The sequence below is a fragment of the Zalophus californianus genome, chromosome 8 (assembly GCF_009762305.2).
Source record: "Zalophus californianus isolate mZalCal1 chromosome 8, mZalCal1.pri.v2, whole genome shotgun sequence".
Lineage (NCBI taxonomy): Eukaryota > Metazoa > Chordata > Mammalia > Carnivora > Otariidae > Zalophus > Zalophus californianus.
In genome coordinates, this window is record NC_045602.1 from 1,031,160 (window position 1) to 1,052,602 (window position 21,443).

The 21,443-nt window shown below is 52.7% G+C and overlaps 1 protein-coding gene across 1 annotated transcript in view; it reads left to right on the forward strand.

Moving 5' to 3' along the window:
* Positions 1-21,159, forward strand: part of SNTG2 (syntrophin gamma 2) — a 218,106-nt gene extending 196,947 nt beyond the window's left edge. Inside the window, exons 16-17 of the mRNA XM_035728728.1 lie at positions 6,002-6,112; positions 20,927-21,159. Of these exons, the coding sequence (XP_035584621.1) occupies positions 6,002-6,112; positions 20,927-21,067 (252 nt within the window). The 3' untranslated portion in view covers positions 21,068-21,159. The remainder of the gene's footprint in view (positions 1-6,001; positions 6,113-20,926) is intronic.
* Positions 21,160-21,443: the final 284 nt, after the last annotated feature.

A 21,443-nucleotide genomic window follows, 5' to 3' on the forward strand; every position in this document is an offset into this window, starting at 1 on the left:
GGGGTCACAGTAGTGTTTATTTATCTGTTTAGTTACTTTTCAGGGAAGGGGGAGAGACAGGAGAGAGGGGCAGAGGGAGAGAGAATCTCAAGCAGACTTCATGCTGAGTGTGGAGCCTGATACAGGGCTCAATCCCATGACCTTGAGATCATGACCTGAGCTGAAACCAAGAGTCAGAGGCTTAACCAACTGTGTCACCCGGGCGCCCCTCTACCTAGGGTTTAGAACAACAGGGCCCATTTGCAGGAACATTGAATACTAGGAAGGATTCATGTGCTCCATCAGCATTGAGGCCACGGAGAGGGCACGAGTCCTTGACGCAGCACAGCTCCTGCAGGACAGGATCCGGGTGGTGCTGGCCATGCTGCTGGGCCTGAAGTCTGCATCACCTCCCGCACCAGCCTCTGAGATGAGCGAAGAAGCAGCCATCCAGGCACAAGGAAGAAGTTTCTACACTGTCTCTCAACTATTAGGCCTGACGGAGAGCTTGGTGTTCCAAGAAAATCTGCGTTTCATTAGATCTAACCGAGATTTTCCAGATGTCAAGTGAAGAGCAGGTTTCAAGCCGTCTGGACTGCCCCCCCACGAGGACCTGCGTACCCCTTCTCTGGCTGCATGTGGCGGTGTGGTCTGGGGCCTGGGGGATGAGGCCAGTCTGGAGGGAGCCCGCCAGCTCTCTATCCATCCCAGGAGCCGAGTGCCACCCAGCGCATATGTCTGCGCCAGTGCATGTGTCTCCGCTGGCCCATCTGGGGTGGTCTGTCCACACCCGGCAGGTCTGGTTCCCAGGGTCAAGACTTGCACAGCGCCAGGTGCCCCACGAGCTGACAGAGCTCACTGTCCTCCTGGTGGCCCTGGTGGAGCCTTCCCCCCCCACCCCCAGTGTTCCTGCTCTGTGTGACGTGAGAGCCCCGTGTCCGCTCCACCCTCACAAGGGCCGTCCAGGGGTGCGCATGGCTGTGAGATCCGAAGAGGCGCCTTCCGTTCACGGGACCACGGGGCCCCTCAGCACAGAGTGGACGAAGGAACCCTGGACGGTGCCACGGGAAGATCTGACTCATAGCAGATGAGAAATAACCTCTTGACACCAAATCCTGATCAGGCTCTGAGCCTTTCACGTGCTCGGATCAGGGCTGAAGGGCAGCTTCCTGGGGAGTGGAGATGGAGTGAAGTTGCGGAGCTGGGGTGCCCACAGGCTCACCCCAGCAGCACATTCTTGCTTCTCTTTATCCCATGAACTTCCTCTTCGTCGGCTGCTCTGTGTCCCTCTCCAGGACATCACTCCCTTCGCGTCACACCCCTCCGTGTCCGTCCTGTATTTCATGCCCGCGCGGTTGGGCGGGTGTGCCCCTTGAGGGGCCCTTCCTACCCGTGCACACAGCATCTCCCTGGCTGGCCCTAAAATCAATCAGATACAAGTTCAGAGAGCTAGAATATGATCCTTATTGCGGTGAGCGGCCGAGCTACTTGAAACATCCTGACAACGAGCTGCAGAACTAGACTAAGCTCTTATTGTCACTGGCTGTTTATCGAGGACCCTTGACCACCTCACTCTGCTGAACACAGCGGGGCGTCCCTTCACCACCCTGCCCTCTGTGTGCTGGAGCCAGCCCTCCAGGAGCCCCCCAGCTCCATGACCTGTGTGCCTGGGGGGAGGGGACGGGGCCTGGAGAAGCCCCTCCCCCCTCCCTGGCCCTGCAGGAGCCTCAGGAGCACTCAGCTCTGCCTTTGGGGGAACCTGCCACCTTCCCTGCCTGGTCCTTTCAGCCACTTAATGTCAAGTTCACTGTCTTCATCCAGTTTTCATAATGTTCTGGTGAAGTCTTTTCGGTCATCTGAGCCTCAGATCAGACCTAGGGCCTTCTCCCGGCCTATTCCCCTGTGAAAGTGAAGTCTTCACATTTTCCTTGTGTTTACTTCTTGATTGTAAGAAGTTTTGGCCTAATACTTATGTGTTTGTCATGATTTAAGACAGTAACTGGAAATTTTAAAGAACACATGACAATGTAAAAAGAAAATTGTGCCAGAGCCTTGTTTCGTGTATGCCTTTTTAAAATTTTTAAATTTATAATATTTGAATTAATTTTCAAAAGAAAAGCTTAAGCTTTTGCAGCTTAACTGTGAAGAGTATACCGGTGGGTTGTAAATCTATGAAATACTTATAACTCTTCTCCATTTGACACATCTTCATTCTTTTAATGTATGATATTAGTAAATTCAGTATACATAAGTTTTCCATTATTTCTAGATTGATATGAATAATTGTGAATAATTATGAAAATGGTGTCTTCTCAATATGCGTTAATATAAGTTATTAGGGAAAAATCATAGATTTTTTTGACCTTAGAAACATTTAGTTTGAGATTGACCACGCCTATATTCACAAGATAATTCATACTTCCATGCTATAATATGCTTTAGATCAGACCATTTTGAGTAACTTCTGGGTCAGAAGTAGCCCCACAACGTGGTGGCGGTATTATTCACCAAATGTTCATAAGAACAAAGATGAGGTTTTGGTAGGGGTCTCAGTTTGAATGCTGGGCACCTGCATGGACATGAGCCTCAGAAGTAAACGTGCGGTCAGATTCCTTAGCTCCCCACTTCTGTGTTTGCCAGAGGAAAGGTGAACGGTTGTCTCCAGCCGTGAACCACTCACATCAGCTGTCCCTCTGCACCATGGGAAGGGAGTGAAGCGCAAGACCTGCCATCACCGGGAAGCAAACATGCTTGGCAGTGCACATTTTTCCTTCTCTTACAAAACAAATGGGAACCGTGTTGTCCAATATCTTTAAATTTCTAGACAAATTATCTTCAAACCATTTAAGCCAGAATAAACCAGACCTCTCTGTGTGCGTGTGTCCCCGCCTTCTTGCTGGGGCTGACATGGGTCTCTGCGCAGAAGCCACGGGTACCTGCACACACCCAGCTCACTCGGAGGCCCGCTGGGCGACCATGACTGTTCACTCTTGATCCCTCTGGTTTGGTGGTAACCGACGTCCCATTTCTGGTGTACCGAATCGGAAGCCGGAGAGGACATCAGCAAGAACCAGGGAACAGATTGTGGGCCATCAGGCAGCAGAGAAGCAAGACAGCCCACAGACGAGCCATCCAAGTGTCGCTTGAGATCTAGGACCAGGGTGAACTTTTCCTGATTTGCTTTCTGCCTGGGGGCGTGTTGGGAAGCAGCCTTGTCTGTAAACATGAGCTTGCATTCCAGAATGTCTTCTTGCCAATGAGATGTTCTGCACACACAGCAGAGAAATAACGCGTCTCTGTTGAGGGTGATGCGTGGCGGTCCTTGTGGAAGTCCTCTTGCCTGATTCCCCGCTGGGCTGGAGCCCAATAATCCCACAAGGAAGAACAGAAAGATTAGATTTGAAAAAACTGGAAAAGAATGACTTTCTTGTAGGAGAGGAAATGTCAGTTTGGGTCTGACTGGCAGGAAGAGCCCTCAGGACGAGCGATGCCACAGGCACCGAGAACCCGATACAGGGTTGTCCACCCGGTCCCTGGGGGCCCTGCTTTCATTGTCAGTAATTAACAAGTCAGGTGTGTCAGGAGGGACTCGAGCTATGACAGTCACCACCCGCGACCTAGCAACGTGTTTCCTGTAACACACGCTTGACTGGGGGACTGTTGTTGAATCACTTCAACCACAGCAAATGCTTTCATCTTCCAAGATCGAGACCCAAAACCCAGGATTCCCTCCTACCTCACCCTGTGTCCAGACACGTCTCCTGCCTGGTGTGGGGTGGGGGCAGCACTTGAGGTCCAGGCGGCTCCACTCGGACAGCCATCATGATCCCACCTGGGGAGCCCACACGTGTTTTGCAGAAGAGCTTACAATCCTGAAACTCAGCTACTGGCCTGGTACCTCTTTCAGGTGACATGTGCAGACACGGCATCCTTCATGGAAATAGCACATTCGGTTTCTTCAGGAAAAGTTCTGTTTTAGGTACAAGAAAGAAGACTTCACAAGGAGTTGGAAGTGACTTGGAAAGAGCCCACCAGCAGAGGAAGTTCCACTGCACCAGAGCCACCTCCCGCCCCCCCGGCCTCCCAACCCCCGCACCTCCTGCCCCCCAGCCCCCACCTCCTGCCCCCCACCTCCTGCTCTCCTGCCCCGCCATCTTGTCCTGCAAAATCGCGTGTGGGTGTGGTGCGGGTGCGCCCATGGTCAGTCAGCCCCACACCCAGCTCCCTGCACAGTGGCTCCTAATCAGCTGATGAAAGTGCCCTCGTCCCTGATGCAGCGCGGCTGTGGGAGAAAATCGGACATAACACCAGTGAACTGTGGGTGTGTGCTCTCCAAAGGCAGTGTTCCTTTGAAAGCAGGACAGGTTCAGGACAGGGTCAGTGTGGAGAGAATGTGCTGGAAGGTAACAGTAATAAACCTGCAGGACTCCATTGTGAGGATCAGCAGCAGCACTTTCGAGGAGGTCTTCTGTCTGTAATAGCTCAACAGCTGACACCATGTGAGATGTTAATTATTGAGGTAATTCCTAAGCATTATCCTGATGAGGGTCGACCACTATTAGGCTCTTCCTCCTAATCAGATTTGAACGACGTGTGGTTCCATTGTTCATCACAGAGCCATCTGGGCTTTGCCAAGGAATCTGGCAAAACCACGATGCCCAGGATGCCCCTGGCTTCCCTTGATGACAGGTTCCCGCGTGAAAGCTGGGGAGTGTTAACATCCAAGGCAGACAAGACTTGGGCCATTCTGTCCGAGTCTCAGAGGCGGGCACGCCAGCAGGCACAGGAGCCGTGGGAGCCAGGCACCTTGCCCAGCGCTCTGCTCACCGTCCTCAGTGCACCTTCTGGTTAACTGTGCTGTGGTTTTCGCTTGGTGGCTGATGGCAGTGGGCCAGGGGCTGCTTCTGAGGAAGTGGCGCATGCAGTGTGAGTTCTGGGCAGAACCTCCTAATTCCAACACGAGGAGGCCCTCCGGCTGGGAGTGAGAACACCCAACCCCGCTGAGGCTGGTGTAGACCCACCTTCCTCATCCTGAAGGGAAAGACCCAGGTGTTGTTCCCTGAGACCCTGACGGAGTTCCGGAGTCCCAGCACCTGATGGAGCTTGTTTGGACACTTTGCCCTGAAACACGGAGCCTGGATTCAAAAAAATGAAGTGCAAGACCCTGAGGTCAGTGGGGGTGAGGGGTCAGGGGTCGCCAGGGAAGAAGTGCCTTTGAATCCCTCCCCCACTGTCGCTGCCTCTTTGCCTATTGTGATGCTTAGAGAAAGATGGTTCACTCTTTCAAAACAAGCACTTTTATTTACTGGAAACTGCAGCTTGCACTGGATTCTTCTGGGAGATGAAGACGTTTCTCATGAAGTGTCTGTAAGCACAGACTACCTTTTATAAAAACTACAAAGTATTTGTTGCAGACTTTCTTTTTTATTAAACTGAGAATTTATGAAGCACATTTCATCTCTGAAGTACCTTAGTAAACAGCCCATTGTTTTTGCAGTGGTATGAGGATGTGATCACTGCCTTTCTCAGCTTTGGTGCGGGAGAAACCGACGTGGGGTGATTTGGACGAGCCCCAGGTGGGGCCATCAGTGGGAATAAAGTTTTCCCTCTGCACCGAGGACCAAATCTCGTGCTCTGTAGCAAGAAGTGGGCCTCCTAGTGGATTTTTAAAGTCTTGCAAGCAGAAGAAGGAGCAGTGATCATATGACACTGGTAGCCACATACAGGAAGGAGAAAGCCAGGGAGGGTGGGTGGGGTGGCGGGAAGCGTGCTGCCAGGTCGGGGTCTGGGACTGTGGGACACCTGGAGCCCAGCGCGGCACAGAGAGGACGTGGGTGTTCTGAGGAGGTCACTTCGCACAGACTGAAGAAGGGGAAGGTGGACGCTCTTATCACATGCTCAGGGTAGATAAGAAAATAAAGCAGATGTTTTCTGCATTTTTAAAAATGGAGTATTAAATATATGAATGGATATTAATGATGTAAGTGAGCTATTTCTAAATCAAAATTTCATTCTTTTGCAGAATGTGCTCTGGAGATTTAAATTTTCTCAGCTTAAAGGATCTTCAGATGACGGAAACACTCGAGTGAAGCTGCTGTTCCAGCATCTGGACACCAAACAGATAGAGGTGAAGGTAGGGAACCTAGTTTACACTGCTGCCAGCCACACATGGAGTGAAAACCTAATGGTCAGATCATGTTTTCATTCCACCTGCATGCGGACAACCTACCTCAGAGCTCAGACGGCCAGGACATCAGAAGAGCCCGTAGTCTGTCTCCTACAGAGATGCTTACAGCCTAAGGCCAGGATCACTGAAACATATTAATTGATTCTACTAAAAATCACAAGTTCATTACCAAACGTTAACGGGAGGTAATATTTAAAAAATACATGAGATGGGGCACCTGGGTGGCTTAGTCACTTAAGCATCTGACTCCTGGTTTCATCTCAGGTCATGATCTCAGGGGTGAGATCGAGCCCTGTGTGGACTCCATGCTCAGCATGGAGTCTGAGATTCTTTCTCTCTGCCCCTCACCCCCCGCACACATTCTCTCTCTCAAAACAAACAAACAAACAAACAAAAAAAACCCATAAAACAACAACAAGAAGACACATGAGAAGCCAGAATTGAAAGGAAGAGTTTTACGAACTGCATTATGCACAATTCAGCTGATGCGTTGTCTATAATACTGAGACCAAACTGCCGTTAATGAAAGGAGCTCAGGCACAACTTACAAGTTCACGGCAGTGAGCTGTTGTTTTACTGCCAACAAAGGATTGATTTTTTCCGTGTTTTATGTACACATGTGTTGTCAACAACCCAGTTTTAATATAACTAAAGACAAAGGATAAATCCAGGGAACTAAAAAAAAGAAGGAAAAAACCAAACGTGAGACCCATGAACACCTATGGTTTGTAAACAGATCCAACTCTTTCCTGCATCATGTTGTGATAAAATCAGAAGACACATCACAGAGGACATGGTTATAGCCAGATGTGTTTTTAACATCTTTTTATTGAGTTTAATGAAATAATGTTCTGTATCTACATTTTTTAAAAGTTTTTTTTTTTTATTTGAGAGAGAGAGCACAGGTGGGGTTAGCAGGGGAAGCAGACTCCTCACGGAGCAGAGAGCCCAATGCGGGACTCGATCCCAGGACCCTGAGATCATGACCTGAGCCAAAGGCAGATGCTTCACCGACTGAACCACCCAGGCACCTGCCGTATCTACTTTTTAAGCACAACTGCAATTGTACAGAAACTGTTGACATTCTTACCTTTAGAGAATGGATAAAATCAAAACCTGAACGTAAATGCTCTCAGGGCACTTAGGTCATGGGTGTGTGATGGGGCAGCAGGTGAGACAGCAGACCTCGTCCGGACACAGGATACGGCAGTGACGGGGGGCACACGGAGTCCAGGGGAGACCCACCACCAGCAGCGAGGGAGGGAGAGGGGAGACTTGAGATGAATCTCTTTGGTATTTTCTCTGCATTAATACGGCGACCATGGGTAACTTGGTTGGTACCTGATTGGCCTCTGGAGGAGCTGGTAACAGGTTTCCTGCTAAAATCCTGCAAACCTTATTCCAGTGCATTCTGTGGGAGCATGGGCGACACTTTGAAAGTCAGTTCGCAGTGGGTCTGAAGGGTTTCATGCTTGTGGGTATTCTAGCAGCTTCCAGCAGGGCACCTGCTGATCCAGGGCGCGTGCTTTGGGAACATCCAGTACCTTCTGTGATATCGGAGTGTCCTTTTGACAGGCAATGCAGGTTTTACTAGGTTGAAAGGCATTTATTTTGATTTTTTAAATGTTTAGTGAACTTTTGGTAATCTGTATTCATGAGAAGAGTGGGACCTGGGTAATCTAAACTGGACAGTGTGAGATACAGTATGTGAATTTGTGGCATGCGTTTTGAAACATCTTAATTCCACTGTGGCATTTGTAGACTGGACCAGTTCTGTTTTCAGTTGGTGAAGACAGAGCCCTAGAAAGTTGTGGGGCCACAGAGATGGACACAAGATTTGAAGGGCTTGAAGCTTAAATAGTTTGCCGTGATGTTTCTATAAAAAAATACAATTGGGAATACAAGAACCCAGCTATACATAGAGAAACAGAGGTCAGAGCCAAGGGCATGTGCAGTGAGGGGCTGGTGGCCATGCTGCCTGGGGCCCTGGCAGGGCCTTGCAGGGTCTGGGCAGGTTGTGACAAAAATGAGAAGAGCTGGCCACGCTCTCCGGCCAAGGAGAGAATGCGTGTGTGGCGGGCCTCCAGGAGCAGAACCGGGCACACAATGGCTGTTTCCAGAAGCCACCTTGAGCTGACATCCACGTGTACACAAGCTTGTGAGGAACAGGAAAATTGGAAAAGACAGAAGGGGAGCCTGGACCCCGTGAGAACCCTCAGGTTTGAGGCTCCATTTATACAAACAGCCCTTGGGACAGACGTCTGAGTCGGGAACCCCAGCTTTTGCAGGTACTGGGTGGGAGTGGTATGTTACTCAGGAATGGGTTATTGCCTCAGAGAAGATGGTGTTCCTGTTACCCATATTTCCTGGTTCAAGGAGTGATAACTGTGGAACAATTTTCCTCCTAATATTTATTGAGAACTCTCTGGACTGTTTGGCCCGAGCAGTGCCTCGGTGATGAGAGCGTTGTGAGAACGCCGGGTCCCCCCAGAATCTGAGGGGCTCGGGGGCCCCAGGACACTGCTTACGAGCCTGGCATGTGTGCAGAGATTGTCCCTGACTCCAGGCCGCTTCCCGTGGCTGCAGGGTAGGGGGTGCAGCAGTTTTTAAAGAAAATACTTGGTTTTCTTCTTCTCACCTCTTTCTCCTAAAGGAATTGTGAAGTGAAGGATCTGCTTTCCTCCTGTTCTGCGTGTTGGCCACGTGTTGCTGCCATGAACTATGGACCAGAAGGACTGAGCCTCGGGGCAATGGTGCCCTTCCCAGCCCCCCCGGCTCCTACGTCCCCCGACTTAGCTCTGGGAGCCGTGTGAGCATCGTGCATGCTTCTCTAGGATTTCATTTCTCCTGAGAGACCTAGCCGCCGAAGGGCAGCTTGATTTTAGCTTTTTGACTTCGGCACTTAACAAGTGTGTTTAAATGAATAGATTAATGAACAAAGAAAGAGCAAATTAGATACATGCACAAAAATTTTTATCAGTTTCCAAGGAGGAAATTGTTCCAATTGCCTTTAAAGTCCGAGACTCTTGATGCTACGTGTCAGTGATCACCCGTGCGCGTGCAGGAAGCCTGTCATGCTTGTTGAAGGCAGTGCGCCGTTAACAAAGGATGAGTGCGTCTCCGGGAGGAGCAGTGGAGTGTGATTGTCACCCGCAAGTGACTGAGCGGGTAAACTCCACCAACACCTGCTGCTCGGCTCTCAGGGAGTCTGCTCAACGTGCTGACAAGGCTTCGGAGCCTGGGGGGGGGGGGGTGCACGTTTGTATGTAAAACGTCCAAAGTACTCGGGCGAGTAAAGGAAGTTGTGTCTCTGAACCTGAAACGAGGCTGCTGAGCTTCCGTGGCCAAGAGCTTTGGTACCACGGCACTCATCATCGACGCGGCTGACTCGGAGGAGCTGGGAAGCATGTGGTGCAGGGAGGGGGCCACGGCGAGGCAGCACCACCACGTGGAGACACGCAGGTGGGCCACTGGGCGTTCCATGTGACAGTGGGTGTGAGCAGGAGCAGTGCCTGTGCGTGTGGCCCCTTCCAGAGTGTCTGTGGGGTTGTCTCCTAACCCGTTCTCATGGAGCTGGAGCAACAACAGGGCTAGCGTGCTCCCTCTGTCTCTGTCTCTGTCTCTCTCTGTGTGTCTCTGTCTCTGTTTCTCTCTGTCTCTCTCTGTCTCTCTGTGTCTCTGTCTCTCTGCCGTTCAGCATCTCTCCCCGTCTCTCTCTCTCTCTCTCTCTCTCTCTGCTCCTGCACCAGGCTCCTAAGTGGCTCATCCCAGAAATGAAGTAGCCACGTTTGACTTCAGAGCTCTAGGTGACATCTTTGTCTTGGTTTGGAGCCCATGTGGCCGAAGGTCCAGAACTACAGTGTTCCCACTAACAAGCGCTGTGAAACCAACTCTCTGAGCACGAGCCTTGTCCTTGAGTTACCAGCACTGAGGAGAGGCGGTTCCCAGGGCAGAGATGGTAGTCATGTGCCGGCCGGCTCTCCCTTCATGTGGCCCATCTATCGGGGAGGCTCCGTGAGGTCCGTGAGTCCGTGGCCCACTCACTGGAACCCTGTGCACAGGTGCCGGAAGCCTCAGCATGGAACACCCTCAGCACCCCACTGTGTGGCTGCCGTGGCTCAGTTAATAGCTTGTGGGTCTCTAGCTCAGCCTGGCCTCCTCCTGGCTGGGAAGTCATCATGTCCCCATTTTCAGGAGAAAGACTAAGGCCAACCCGCCCGTAGAGCATAGGCAGCTAGCCCAGCGACCGCCAAGTCTCCCTTTGCGTTCCGAGAAACTCTCACTCCCCAGCACGGGGCACACGGGTGTGCCAGCCACAGTTCCACCTGCTTCCAGATCGAAGGCCAACAGGACCCCACCTGGTCCCCACGAAGCCACCCCCAGCAGCCTTGCAGCTTCTCATCTGCTGGCCTCGGCGTGATTTCGAGTCAACTCCTCTGCCTGTGAGGTTGTAGCCTTCCTGTAGACCTTCATTGGGAAGACACCATCCAGCGTTGGCTGCATCCAGGGCCTCTGCCAGTGTTGGGACATGGGGCGAAGGAGACATTCAGAACCAGGGACAGAGATGAAACCTGTAAGACACCATACTGCCGTGACAGAAGGCACACATCCCTGAGAAGCTGAGTTACTATTTCTTAATGACTTTCTCTTGAATGGATTTGATTCTCTCTTCTTGATTAGGATTCCACCACGGTGGTGTGATGGGATGGGACTCAGAGCCGGGATGGGGTTGCGGATGTGCCACTCCCATGGCTGGAACAACACTAAATGTGGGCTCCTGGCGTTGGGAAGCCTGGTCCATCCGTGTGTTGTCTCCCCACCACCCTCTGGTGTCCATGCAGCCCATGTTCAGACACTCCCCGCAGTTAGTTTTTCCTTGGAAAGTGTTGTTGTGCACGTTCTTCTTCTTTTCTTTTTTTTTTTTAAGTACACTCTACACCCAACACAGGGCTTGAACTCACAACCCTGAGCTCGAGAATCACATGCTCCACTGAAGGAGCCAGCCAGGCGCCCCTCGTACACGTTGTTTTCAAGGACACCCAATAGAGTGGGCTCCCTGGGTGCACCTGCTGGTTCTCTGAGCCTTGCACCTGCCCCGCAGCTGCTCAAGAAAATGTCAGGTCTCGTGCCTCAGGCTGTCAGGGGCTTGGAGACATTCGTTAGTGCTGTTGGCCCAGGAGACAAGCCTCAGGGTTGGCCTGTGGATGGGCCGGACACGTCTCCCTCTCGGACCACTGGGCTCGGGCATTCACAGGTGGGAAAGAAAGTGCTTTAGAACAATGGCCTGCCAGGGGGCCAAGGCCCATATGTGCCCAGTCCTTCAGGAAAAATGTCTATTTACCTGATGTTTAACCACTCAGCTTTCAGACGAACTGAAAATGAGCCTCAGGTCCTGTGGGGGAACTTCATTTTCCCAGGAGAGTTATAGAAAACCCAGACGCATATCGAGACACACTTTGGAATTTATGGGATGTTTAGAAGCCATGTCAGACTTGCTCAGTTTGTGTCAGAGCAGATCCAGTAACCTGCTATCCTGGGACTTCAGGGTCTTTGCTTGCGTGTGATTTTATTTTGCAGACTATTTTGAGGGGAGGATTTTGGGCGGGTGTGGTGAAGGCTGTCATGGGGAGTGGCCCCAGGCGCAGGTTTGACCCTGTGAGCTGCAAATGCAGCCGACACGCTTGCTATGGGGGGGCTTCGGGGAGCCGGTTGGTTTTATTTTTCTTCCTGGTAATTATGGTCATAGTTTTTATCACCCTATTGGCCAAATCATATTCTCGTGACTGTCTCTTCTATTTTTTTTAATAGACCATCTCTGTTAGGCTCTATATTCTATTTCTATATTCTCCATATTCTGTATTCATCGAAATAATATCAGTTTTGTAATTAAAAGATGATATTTCAATTCAAAGATGTGGGTAAAGAAATAGATGTAAATATGCCTTCTTTAACACAAACTTCACAAGAGAAGCGATAGCTCGGGGTTTTTTGTGAAAAGGCAGGGTATTTATCGCTGTGACTGCAGTCAGACCGCCTCACCTTCTCCCTTCCACTCTCGTCACAGCTGCACAGATGGGGAAACTGAGGCCCAAGTGCTTCATGGCATGCCCACATCCCCTGGCTTCTGTGCAGTGGAATGAAGGGTATGCATGGCCAGGCTGTCCTCATGGATGACCACCTTGGATTTCTTTCCATCATGTTTAAAAATTGTGGTGAAATATATACAGCATAAAATTTCCATTTTAACTGCTTTTAAGTGCAGGGCTTGGTGGTATTAAGAACATTGGCATCAGGTGCTGCCACCCCCACCGTCATCCCCAGCCCTTCCCATCCTCCCTCCCCCCAGCCCTGAGTCCACGTCCCGACTCCGAGGACGCGTGTGTCCGGGTCCTGCGCTCACCGCCCAGGGTTTGTCCGTGTGGCACACTTGTCACACGTCACTCTCTTGAGGCTGCACACTGCTCCGTCCTTGGACACACCTCTCACCCCTCCACGTGCTGGTGGGTGGCTCCACCTTCTGGCCGCCCTGGGCCCTGGCGCACAAGTGTGTGCTCAGCGATCCTGGGCGTGCCCCCCAGAGTGGGATGGTGGGGTCCTGGGCTGCCCACCTGGCTTCCCACCTGCAGCCCAGGAGCGTTCCCGTTCCTCTGCCATCCCTGCCGATTGGTCATGTTCCTCCTGTTGAAGATTGCAGCCACGCCCATAGGTGGGTTTCCCTGGTGATTAGTGCAGCATGTTTTCATGTGGCTATTGGCCATTTGTGTATCATCTCTGGAGAAATGTCAATTCAAGTCTCTTCCCACTTTTTAAGAAGGTTTGTTTGTCTCTCTGTGGTTGAGTGTAAGGAGTTCCATCTCTGTGTATTCTGGGTGTTAACCCCCTTATTAGAAATACGATTTGCAAGTATTTTCTCCTAGTCTGTAGGTTGTTTTCACTTTGTTCCCTTGAAAATGCCCCCGATGGCCAGAAGTTTTTAATTTTGGTGAATCCAACGTACCCATTTTCTTGCTGCCGGACACCTGAGTGTGGTGGTTCATGGCGGCTTGGGTGCGGCAGCCCCTGGGGACCCCCGTTCTTGACTGAGCCCGCGAGGCTGTGCAAACGGTTCGCAGCTGGTTGTGCGCTTGTCCAGAGGGCAGTTCGAGGGCTTCAACCTGAGCAGAGCTGCAGGCCGCCTGCCTAGCGAGAGCTGCCCAGACTCACATGGACGACAGCACTGCGGCCCACGGGCCGTCTTCAGTGACCGCTGCCGGCTTCCCTCTCCCCAGGAGCCTGCGTGGATTTCTAAGCAGCCATGGCATCTGACGTGCCTCGAGCACAGCCGGGGAGATGCGGGCCGCCCGTCACAGGGCAGGAAACTTCAGCTGCCTTCTGCATTTCCAGACACTTCCTTTGTGAGGCCTTGGTGTAAAAAATAAAGGTGGAACCAATTTGCCTTCAAGGTCAGACTTTGTGCTTCCATCTCATTTGACAAGGAGCCGTTACTCGGGGACAGAATTTAATCTGGCCGTACTTGCCTGAGTCCCTGGGCTGAAGGATGGACTTTTTACAGGTTTCTGCTTCCCCGCCAGCAGGTTGTGCACTCAGACACGCTGTCGACACCTGGACGGGTACGTCGCACCCAGACGTGCTGTGGCAGGTAGTGCAGGCAGTGGGCAGAGCCCAGTGCCCCCGGAGCCCAGTTCCTGTGACGCCCTGCCATTTGCCACCAGCAACAAAGGCTGTGTGGGCCCCACGCCAAGTGGTCCTGACCGTCAAGCACCGTGGCCTACAGGGGGGTGGACATCTCCACACCACCGGCTGCAAGAACCGGAGCCTCCTCTCCCCGTCCCGGGCACGGCCCACCCGTCCCAGCGCAATGGAGGACAGGGCAGGAGGGGAATGACGGTGTTGCAGAGGCAGACCATGCACCTCGCACAAGGACTTCCCTCCTCCACTCCATCCTTCTCTTGGGGCCTGCTGTGTGCCAGGCAGGTGGGGTGGGTGCCGGACAGACTCCGGCACACAGACAGGGATTAGGATGCGTGAGTCCGGACCGAAGTGCTCTGGAATACGTCAGTGAATCCTCAGTGCACAGGGCCGGAATCTGCTAAAGGCCACACGCCATCCTCTGAATGCGGCATGCCAGCTGGATCAGGTTGGGGTTCACCTCCTTCCACCCCAGGGGTCCCTGTGAGGACCCTGCTGAGGCATGGGGGGCTTTCTGTCATGATAAGGAATTAGTCTTTTTCTGGTGCTGCATCGTCAGCGGTGTGGATGGGGTTTTTAGTTGCTGTCCCCACACGCAGACCTGTGCCAGCAGGAGAGGAAGGACTGAGACGACGTCTACACAGCAGGGGCGGGGGCCCTCAGCAATCCACCCTGGCTAGGGATGGGGCTTGAGGACAAAGGTCGGGTGGCCAGCAGGGCCCGGGTGGAGGCCACAGTGGTCATGTGGCTTCCAGGTGTGTGAGGGCGTGTCTGAACGGAGCCCACGGACTCGGGAGTGTGCGGATGGCCACTCACCTGCTCAGTTAGCAGGAATATAATTTAACTGGACAAATGTGGTTTTTAGAAGGATGGCCTACACCCATGGGTTCTCCCTGAAAGACAGTGTCATTCAGCGGTGCACACGCCTGCTGACATGTCCCTCTGAAGGCTCTTGTTGGGCCCTTGCCCCCCGTCCATGTGGACTTCGGTCCCCTGGGGACCTCGCAGGGCTGGAGCTCCACCTACTCTCCCCTGACCCTGACTGTGGCTGCCCTCAGGAAGTGCAGGCCTTCTTTAAGAGTGGTGGGTGCTGCTGTGTAGTCAGATGGAAACCACCTTAAACTAGCGTCCCTGAGCCAAGCTGCCTGGCTGGGGGCATCACCAGCGTCCACTGGAGCCGCGAAGTGCCTCCGACAGGTGGATGCACACAGTGCCCCCCTGCACAACTGCACCTTCCGCACTGAGGCCCAGGTGTAAATGCCGTGGTTGCGGGGAGCTCCGGTCCGCGCGCGTGACTTGCTGAGGGTCCCAGACAATGGGATGTGGAACGAGAGTCAGGCCCTGGCAGCCCCACCTCAGACACTGATCTCCGTTCACAGTGCCCTTTCCGTGCTTGTTGTGGAAACTTGGCCACATGGAACGGGGAGCAAAAAAGGCTGCCCCGGGTGCTCTGGTCAGCTGTCTGAAGACCGGGCCTGCACGTCCTGATTTCCAGAAAGGACAAAACCACCTGGCAGCCGGTTGACCCTGATGTGGTGCAGGCGAGCTCCGGAGGCAGAGGGGTTTCTTCGCTGAGAAGGGGTGGGCGTGAGTTGCACGGGGTTCCTCAGTGACCTGGTGATGGGGGCAGTGACCACAGCCCTTGCCCATGCCCAGAGCAAGCTGCCCAGAAGGAGGGAGTGGTGGGCTGGCCGGCCAGGGAACATGAGGCTAACGGGCAGGACGCAGGGTCGGGGGAACGGCGGGCCCCCCACTCACAATCCATGGCCATCCTGCCAAGAATCGGCCTGCTGCTAGTTACCACAGAGCTTTGGCAGAAGCTTCATTTCAGAACCTTCTGGAAGATTGAGTGGGGGCTTAATGCATGAGCGCAGGGCAGGTGGCAGTGCTCTGCCTCTCGGGCGGCCCAGACGAAGCTCCCTGCTCGGACCCCTCTCCTCCTTACTAGCCATTTCCTCCCCATCCACAGCCTTGTTCCTGAGCTCGGTGACGGAGAGCCAGGATCACCAGCCGGGACCGTGTCCTGAAGTGCCTGCTCACGGTCCTTCCTGCCGCGTGGACCTCAATGGGGGCTGAAGATTCTCTCACAGAGAAACATTACAGACGTTGGCAGAGAAAAGCAGAAGTGAACTCGAGGCAGCATTTTCTCAGGCAGGAGGGCAGATGCACCCAGGCCCGTGGGGGCCGCCTGGCCAGGTAGCCACGTCCACCTGCCCGTCCGAGGTGGACAAGAGGTGATGACTGGCTAACACGTGTTCGTTAGTTACTGGCGGCCCCCAAACCGTGGCAGTATGTTTTCCCTGGTGTTCCGATTAATCTATGTCTATGTGGGAATTTTAATACAAATTTCAGAACGAGGGAACTTTTTCCTGTCTCTTCAGGAGATTCACTTTGCTGATGTCTCTATGGGAGTTATGTATCTTCCTCAGAACGTGGAAATTTCCAGATAAAATGTTTATCAGGGCAGAGAAAAGGCCCAGGTGCCCCTTGCACCCCAGCAGCCTCCCTGCGGCATGAGCGATCTCTCCAGGCTGCACTTGGTGCAGATGGCCCTGGACTAGCAGGCGCTCGGCTTTAAAAGATCTGTGTCTCTGGGGAGAGGACGCAGGCAGAAGGGATTGTCAGAGCTGTTGGGGGAAGTCAGACTTTTTAGCATCTTGGCGAGGTAATACCGCTGAGTTTCCGTATAAATAAGATTTATGACGTTATAACTGCCTCATCTGCTGAAGAGGGAAAGGTGGTTTAAATGTGAGCCAGAGAATGGAGCGAGGAGGTTTTCCGTCTGGGAGAGGCAGCAGCAGGAGAGGTGAGTCACAGGGGCATGCAGAGGCTGCGGACGAATACTCTCTTCAAGGAAACTAGATTGGAAGCCAAGTGAGTGACCTGCACTGGACAGAGAGGGCGCAGGGGGCCCGGCAAACTCCACTCTGGATTGGGCCAAGAACCGCGGGTGTCAGGAGGGCACTTTGAACAGGTCTCCGTCTGACCTGATGGCGGACAGGCTGGATGGTCCCCTTCTGGGGCCCTGCCGTCCCGGGGAAGCAGGACCTCAGGGAGACTCCCTCTTTCCAGCCATAACCTGCCCCTCTGGGCGTTTGGGATTTTGGTTTTCCCACACTCTGCTGGTTGACCACTCACTAGGAGCTCTGTGGTGTCTGTCACCATCCCTCCTGCTGACCGTCACCACCCTCAGTCTTGTCCTTGCGCAGGTCCCGATCTTTGTCCCTGGGAGCGCCGTTCCCTGTCTCCCTGGTTCATGCTCCATCCGTGGCTCCCGCACCTGCAGAGTTGCCTGGGGAGCCGTTAGGGACACTGGCACCTGCGGCTGAACGCCACTCATCAGAAAGTGTGTCCGTCAGCTCAGACACTTTCTGACAAATGCCAGGCAGTTTGTGCACCAAGATGGGCTGTGGATGGAGATGTGATTTCTAGTGGAGAAGATTTATTGAGGACACACGGGGGATTTCAGCGTCGGTGCGCTGATGGGAAGTGTCGTGTTGTGAGCAATGCCGCAGACCTGGAGCGCAGACTGAGGAAGAAGAAATGTTTCCCAAGTCCGGGTGACCTCATTATTCATGTTTTGAGGAGCCCAGTATTGATCCTCATGGCTTCCTAAAAGTTTTACTTCATTATGAAAAAGTTCTAGGTCTTAAAACATTTAAAAGCTGATAATCATGCAAGCTGTGACTCAAATTCCAAGTCATTATTTCGGCCACCATGAAATACTTAAAAACATTTTATAAAAATCTAGGTCATTAGGACAAACACGCTGCAGAGGAAAGGGCCGGGTGCAGCGGGAGGACCTGGCAGGCGTGTCTGTCCCAGGCGTGTGCGGCTGGCGCTCTGGCCCTCAGCCCTCCGGTCTGTAAGGCGCGCACTGTCACTGCCTGGCACAGCTGCGGGCTGTAGATGGGACTGACTGGACCGTGCGTTGAGAAGAGAACACGTGTGGGGCTGCGGGTTTCGAGGGTGAGCACACAGCTCGGAGAAGGTCCCGGGCACTGCCGCAGGGGGTGAGGCCTCCTTCTTCCAGACGATGGTGTGCCTTCAGGATCCCTTAAGCCCCAAGCGCTGGTGTGGTTGTCGGGGAGACGGTGTCGGGGGGACGCACTCCCTCCTGTGTCCATGCCCGTGAATCTCCCTGCTTCGTGTGGGGATCATGCAGAGCCTGTCCTCCTGAGACTGGCTCGCTCCACCCGGCACAGTGTCCTCAGAGCTCATCCCTGCTGGATCCCTTCCTTCGTAAGGCAGGATGGCGCTCCCCTGTACAGATGGACCACGTGTCCTTTGTCCGTTCATCAGCTGAACAGGCCTCCAAGACGCCCTGTCTTCACAGAGTCAAACCAGTTTGAGGGACAAAGCCGCAGGCATCATGCTCAGAGAGAGACGACGTGATTGACTCGGTAGGGCCAGGCGAAGCCCCAGTAACCCACACCTTCTTTGGTCTGTCTCCAAACTGTGAACAGAGAACTCCTACTTCACGGCACCTGTCACCATCGGGCCCTTCAGGGAAGCGCGGCTCTGTGGATTCCGTCAGCCTCCCACGTCACTCCCCCCCGCGTGGGGGTTCTCCGTGTCGGGCCTTGGCTGCCTGGTGGGCGAGCGGTCAGAAGTCAGCAGGGCCGCCCACGTCTGGCTGCAGACGTGTCATCCAGAGAGCCTTGCAGTGACACGTGGCTAGGAAGCCAGCCGCGCCACAGACACCTTGGTCTCGTCCTGAAACGCCCGTGTTGTGTGAGTTTTTCACAGGGAGCCTCACTCAGGATCTGGAAAAGTCAGAATTGAGGCTTTATATTGAATTGCCTGGATTTCAACACCGTGGACTGAGGTTTTGTGTGGAGTTTAGTGGTGTAATTTCACTTTGTCCCCTGACTCTTTTGGAGATTTTGTGTGTGGCTTCAACACGTGGGATCAGAAACCATGGACATCAGGTTTGGATTTGGCCTTCATGCTGGTGGTGTTGGCTCCTTGTTCCGGTCCAGGTGTTCCTATTGGTAAGTCTGTGGGGAACCTGAGAAGCAATTTCCAATTTGCAAGATCCTGAAGCATAAATGATGTGGACATTATAGCTCTTTTTTCCAAATGTCCCTTCCAGAAGCTTAGTAATTATGACTTGGAAACACAGAAATTGAATTAAGTATGTGTGAAATTTGCAAGAACCTCGTGTTCTTCTGTCATGTAACTTGGCTTTCCTTTCCTCCAGGAATAACTCACCATGACTGAGGGATTTGAGTCGAGTCTCAGGGTGTGGGCAAGGGGGTCAGCTAGCGTTGAAGTTCTGCACGGGGTCTGGGCAGCTCCTGGATTCTGCCAGGGATGGGAGGCCCGCTGGGTAAGGTAATTCTGCAGTAACCATGTGCATATTAGGACACTTTCGAAGGAGAATGCACCTCAGTTTCTTGAATGTTACTCATTACTCAAAAGTGAAAATAAACAGTGATCGGTCACCAATAATCAATCAATCCCGTAGCTGTCAAGGTTAAGATTCACTCACATGCAAAAGAGGAACTTAATTCAAAGTGGAATGCAGTAATGGGGCTCCTGTGGTTCCTGTAGCTGGAGTCGGGGTGCCTGGGAGCACAGGGGCCGGGGTCACGCAGGTCACAAGGGTCCCTGGTCCGCCCCTCCGTGAGCAGGTGTCCTCTGTGCCGACTGCACCTTCCTGCTGACACTCTCCATGTGCTGGCAGATCCGCCATTCCCACACCTGGATGTACCCACGTGGAGACCCTGCTCCCGCTCCCCGGGCCCATGTCGGCCTCCCCGGGACACTGGCTGTCCCTGCATCTTGTCCCCATCCCACGAATGGAGCAGCTTCCTGAAGGAAGGCACAGGCATACACAGTCCCAGGAGGGGACCGAGGTGGATGTCATGTTTAAGGGAAGCATGAAGTCATTTTTGAGATGTCAGATCTTGAGTCACAAAGAGGAGCCGCTCAGAAAAGCTAAGATGGGTGGTGGGGAAGGATGTCTTTACCCGGGGGGCGGGGGGGACAACTGCTCCCTCGTGCCCCGGGAGGTCCTGCCCCCAAATTAAAATATCAGAGATCCTGCCTTTTCAGGTGCGGAAAGGAGTGGTACATCTGGGACTAGACAGGCCAGCTTGCTGTCTTTGCTGTCCTTACATTGTCGGAGCTTTCCTTCTGATATCCTCTCAACAGCTGAGAGCACAAGACAGTTTTGACAAAATTTAGTTAAGGTGTCAATTAGATAGCAGTTCTCTTAAAAGGGATTTTGATGTTTTCGATTATTTTAGAATTTTATTATGCCAAAATAGAAGAGAAAACTCAGAACAAGATATGTAAACCTCCTTCCCCACGAGTAGAGCGGGGTGACAGCCGGAGAAGCTTCACGTTCACCCTCAGAAGCGTTAGGACACTGATGACCCGTGGCACCCTAACTGAGACGGTTTGCTCACGCCTGTGTCAGCTGCAGGTCCACGCCGACCTTCTCGTGGACGTAGTGGGGACCTGCGTGGGGTTTGCGGAGAGAGGGAAGACCATCTTTGGCATGAAATCCTTATCACAGCATCACCGGGGCGCCAACTGGCCGGTGTCAATAAGACAAGACTGGGGGCACCTGGGGGGCTCAGTCGTTAAGCATCTGCCTTTGGCGCAGGTCATGATCCCAGGGTCCTGGGATTGAGCCCCGTGTCGGGCTCCCTGTTCCTTGGGAGCCTGCTTCTTCTCCCTCTGCCTCCCACTCCCCCTGCTTGTGTTCCCTCTCTCGCTGTGTCTCTCTATGTCAAATAAATAAAATCTTAAAAAAAAAAATAGGGCAAGACTGAGGTCATGTGACCCCCGACCCCGCACAGATGGAGTCAGCGCCCAAATGGAAGGCGGGAGCTTTACCCTGTGAGATGCGAGGAGACAGGCTCCCTGGCGGACTGTCTGTGCAGAAGCAGTACCTTTGTGTCTGCGGTTGTGTTGATCAAACTCTGCCTCCCACCCTAAACCTTCCTTATCTGATGCATGTTTGTACTTGACTTTCTTGGAGCTCAAAAAGCATAGAATCCATTCAATGTTCTGTAACGTGCTTTTCTAAGATTTACAGCATTTCATTTTTTCTTTCAGGAGCTCGAATTCCCGGACCTGACGGCCGTCCTGCACTGCATTCACGCCTTCCTAGCAGCAAAGGTGGCCTCCGTGGACCCCACGTTCATGGACCGCCAGAGCATCGCGAGGAAAGTGCTTCTGTTGAGCACTGAACATTAAATTATTTTCTTAAGAAATGAGTTTTTCCTGCAAATATTGCAACTTTGTGTGATTTTATAACGAGCCTATAATTGTGATACCAATAAAATATGTCACTAGTTTGCAGAGATGGGTCGTTCTTCTTAGATCTGACGGGCCAGGGTGCTGCTCGGGCGTCTCTCTGAGTCACACGGAAGCATGTTCTGCACCATGCGCTCTGCTTCCCACATTGCTAATTGCCAGATTGTGTTTCCATAGAATATGTAATAGAAAATCCCGAGAGCCCACCACTTGGATTCTTCTCTGGAAGAGAAGGGTTTCCTCTGCATTTGGGTCGTTAACTTCTCCTTTTTCTCAAGGAGGGGCTGAGTAAAGGTGTTAATTTGAGAAATGAGTA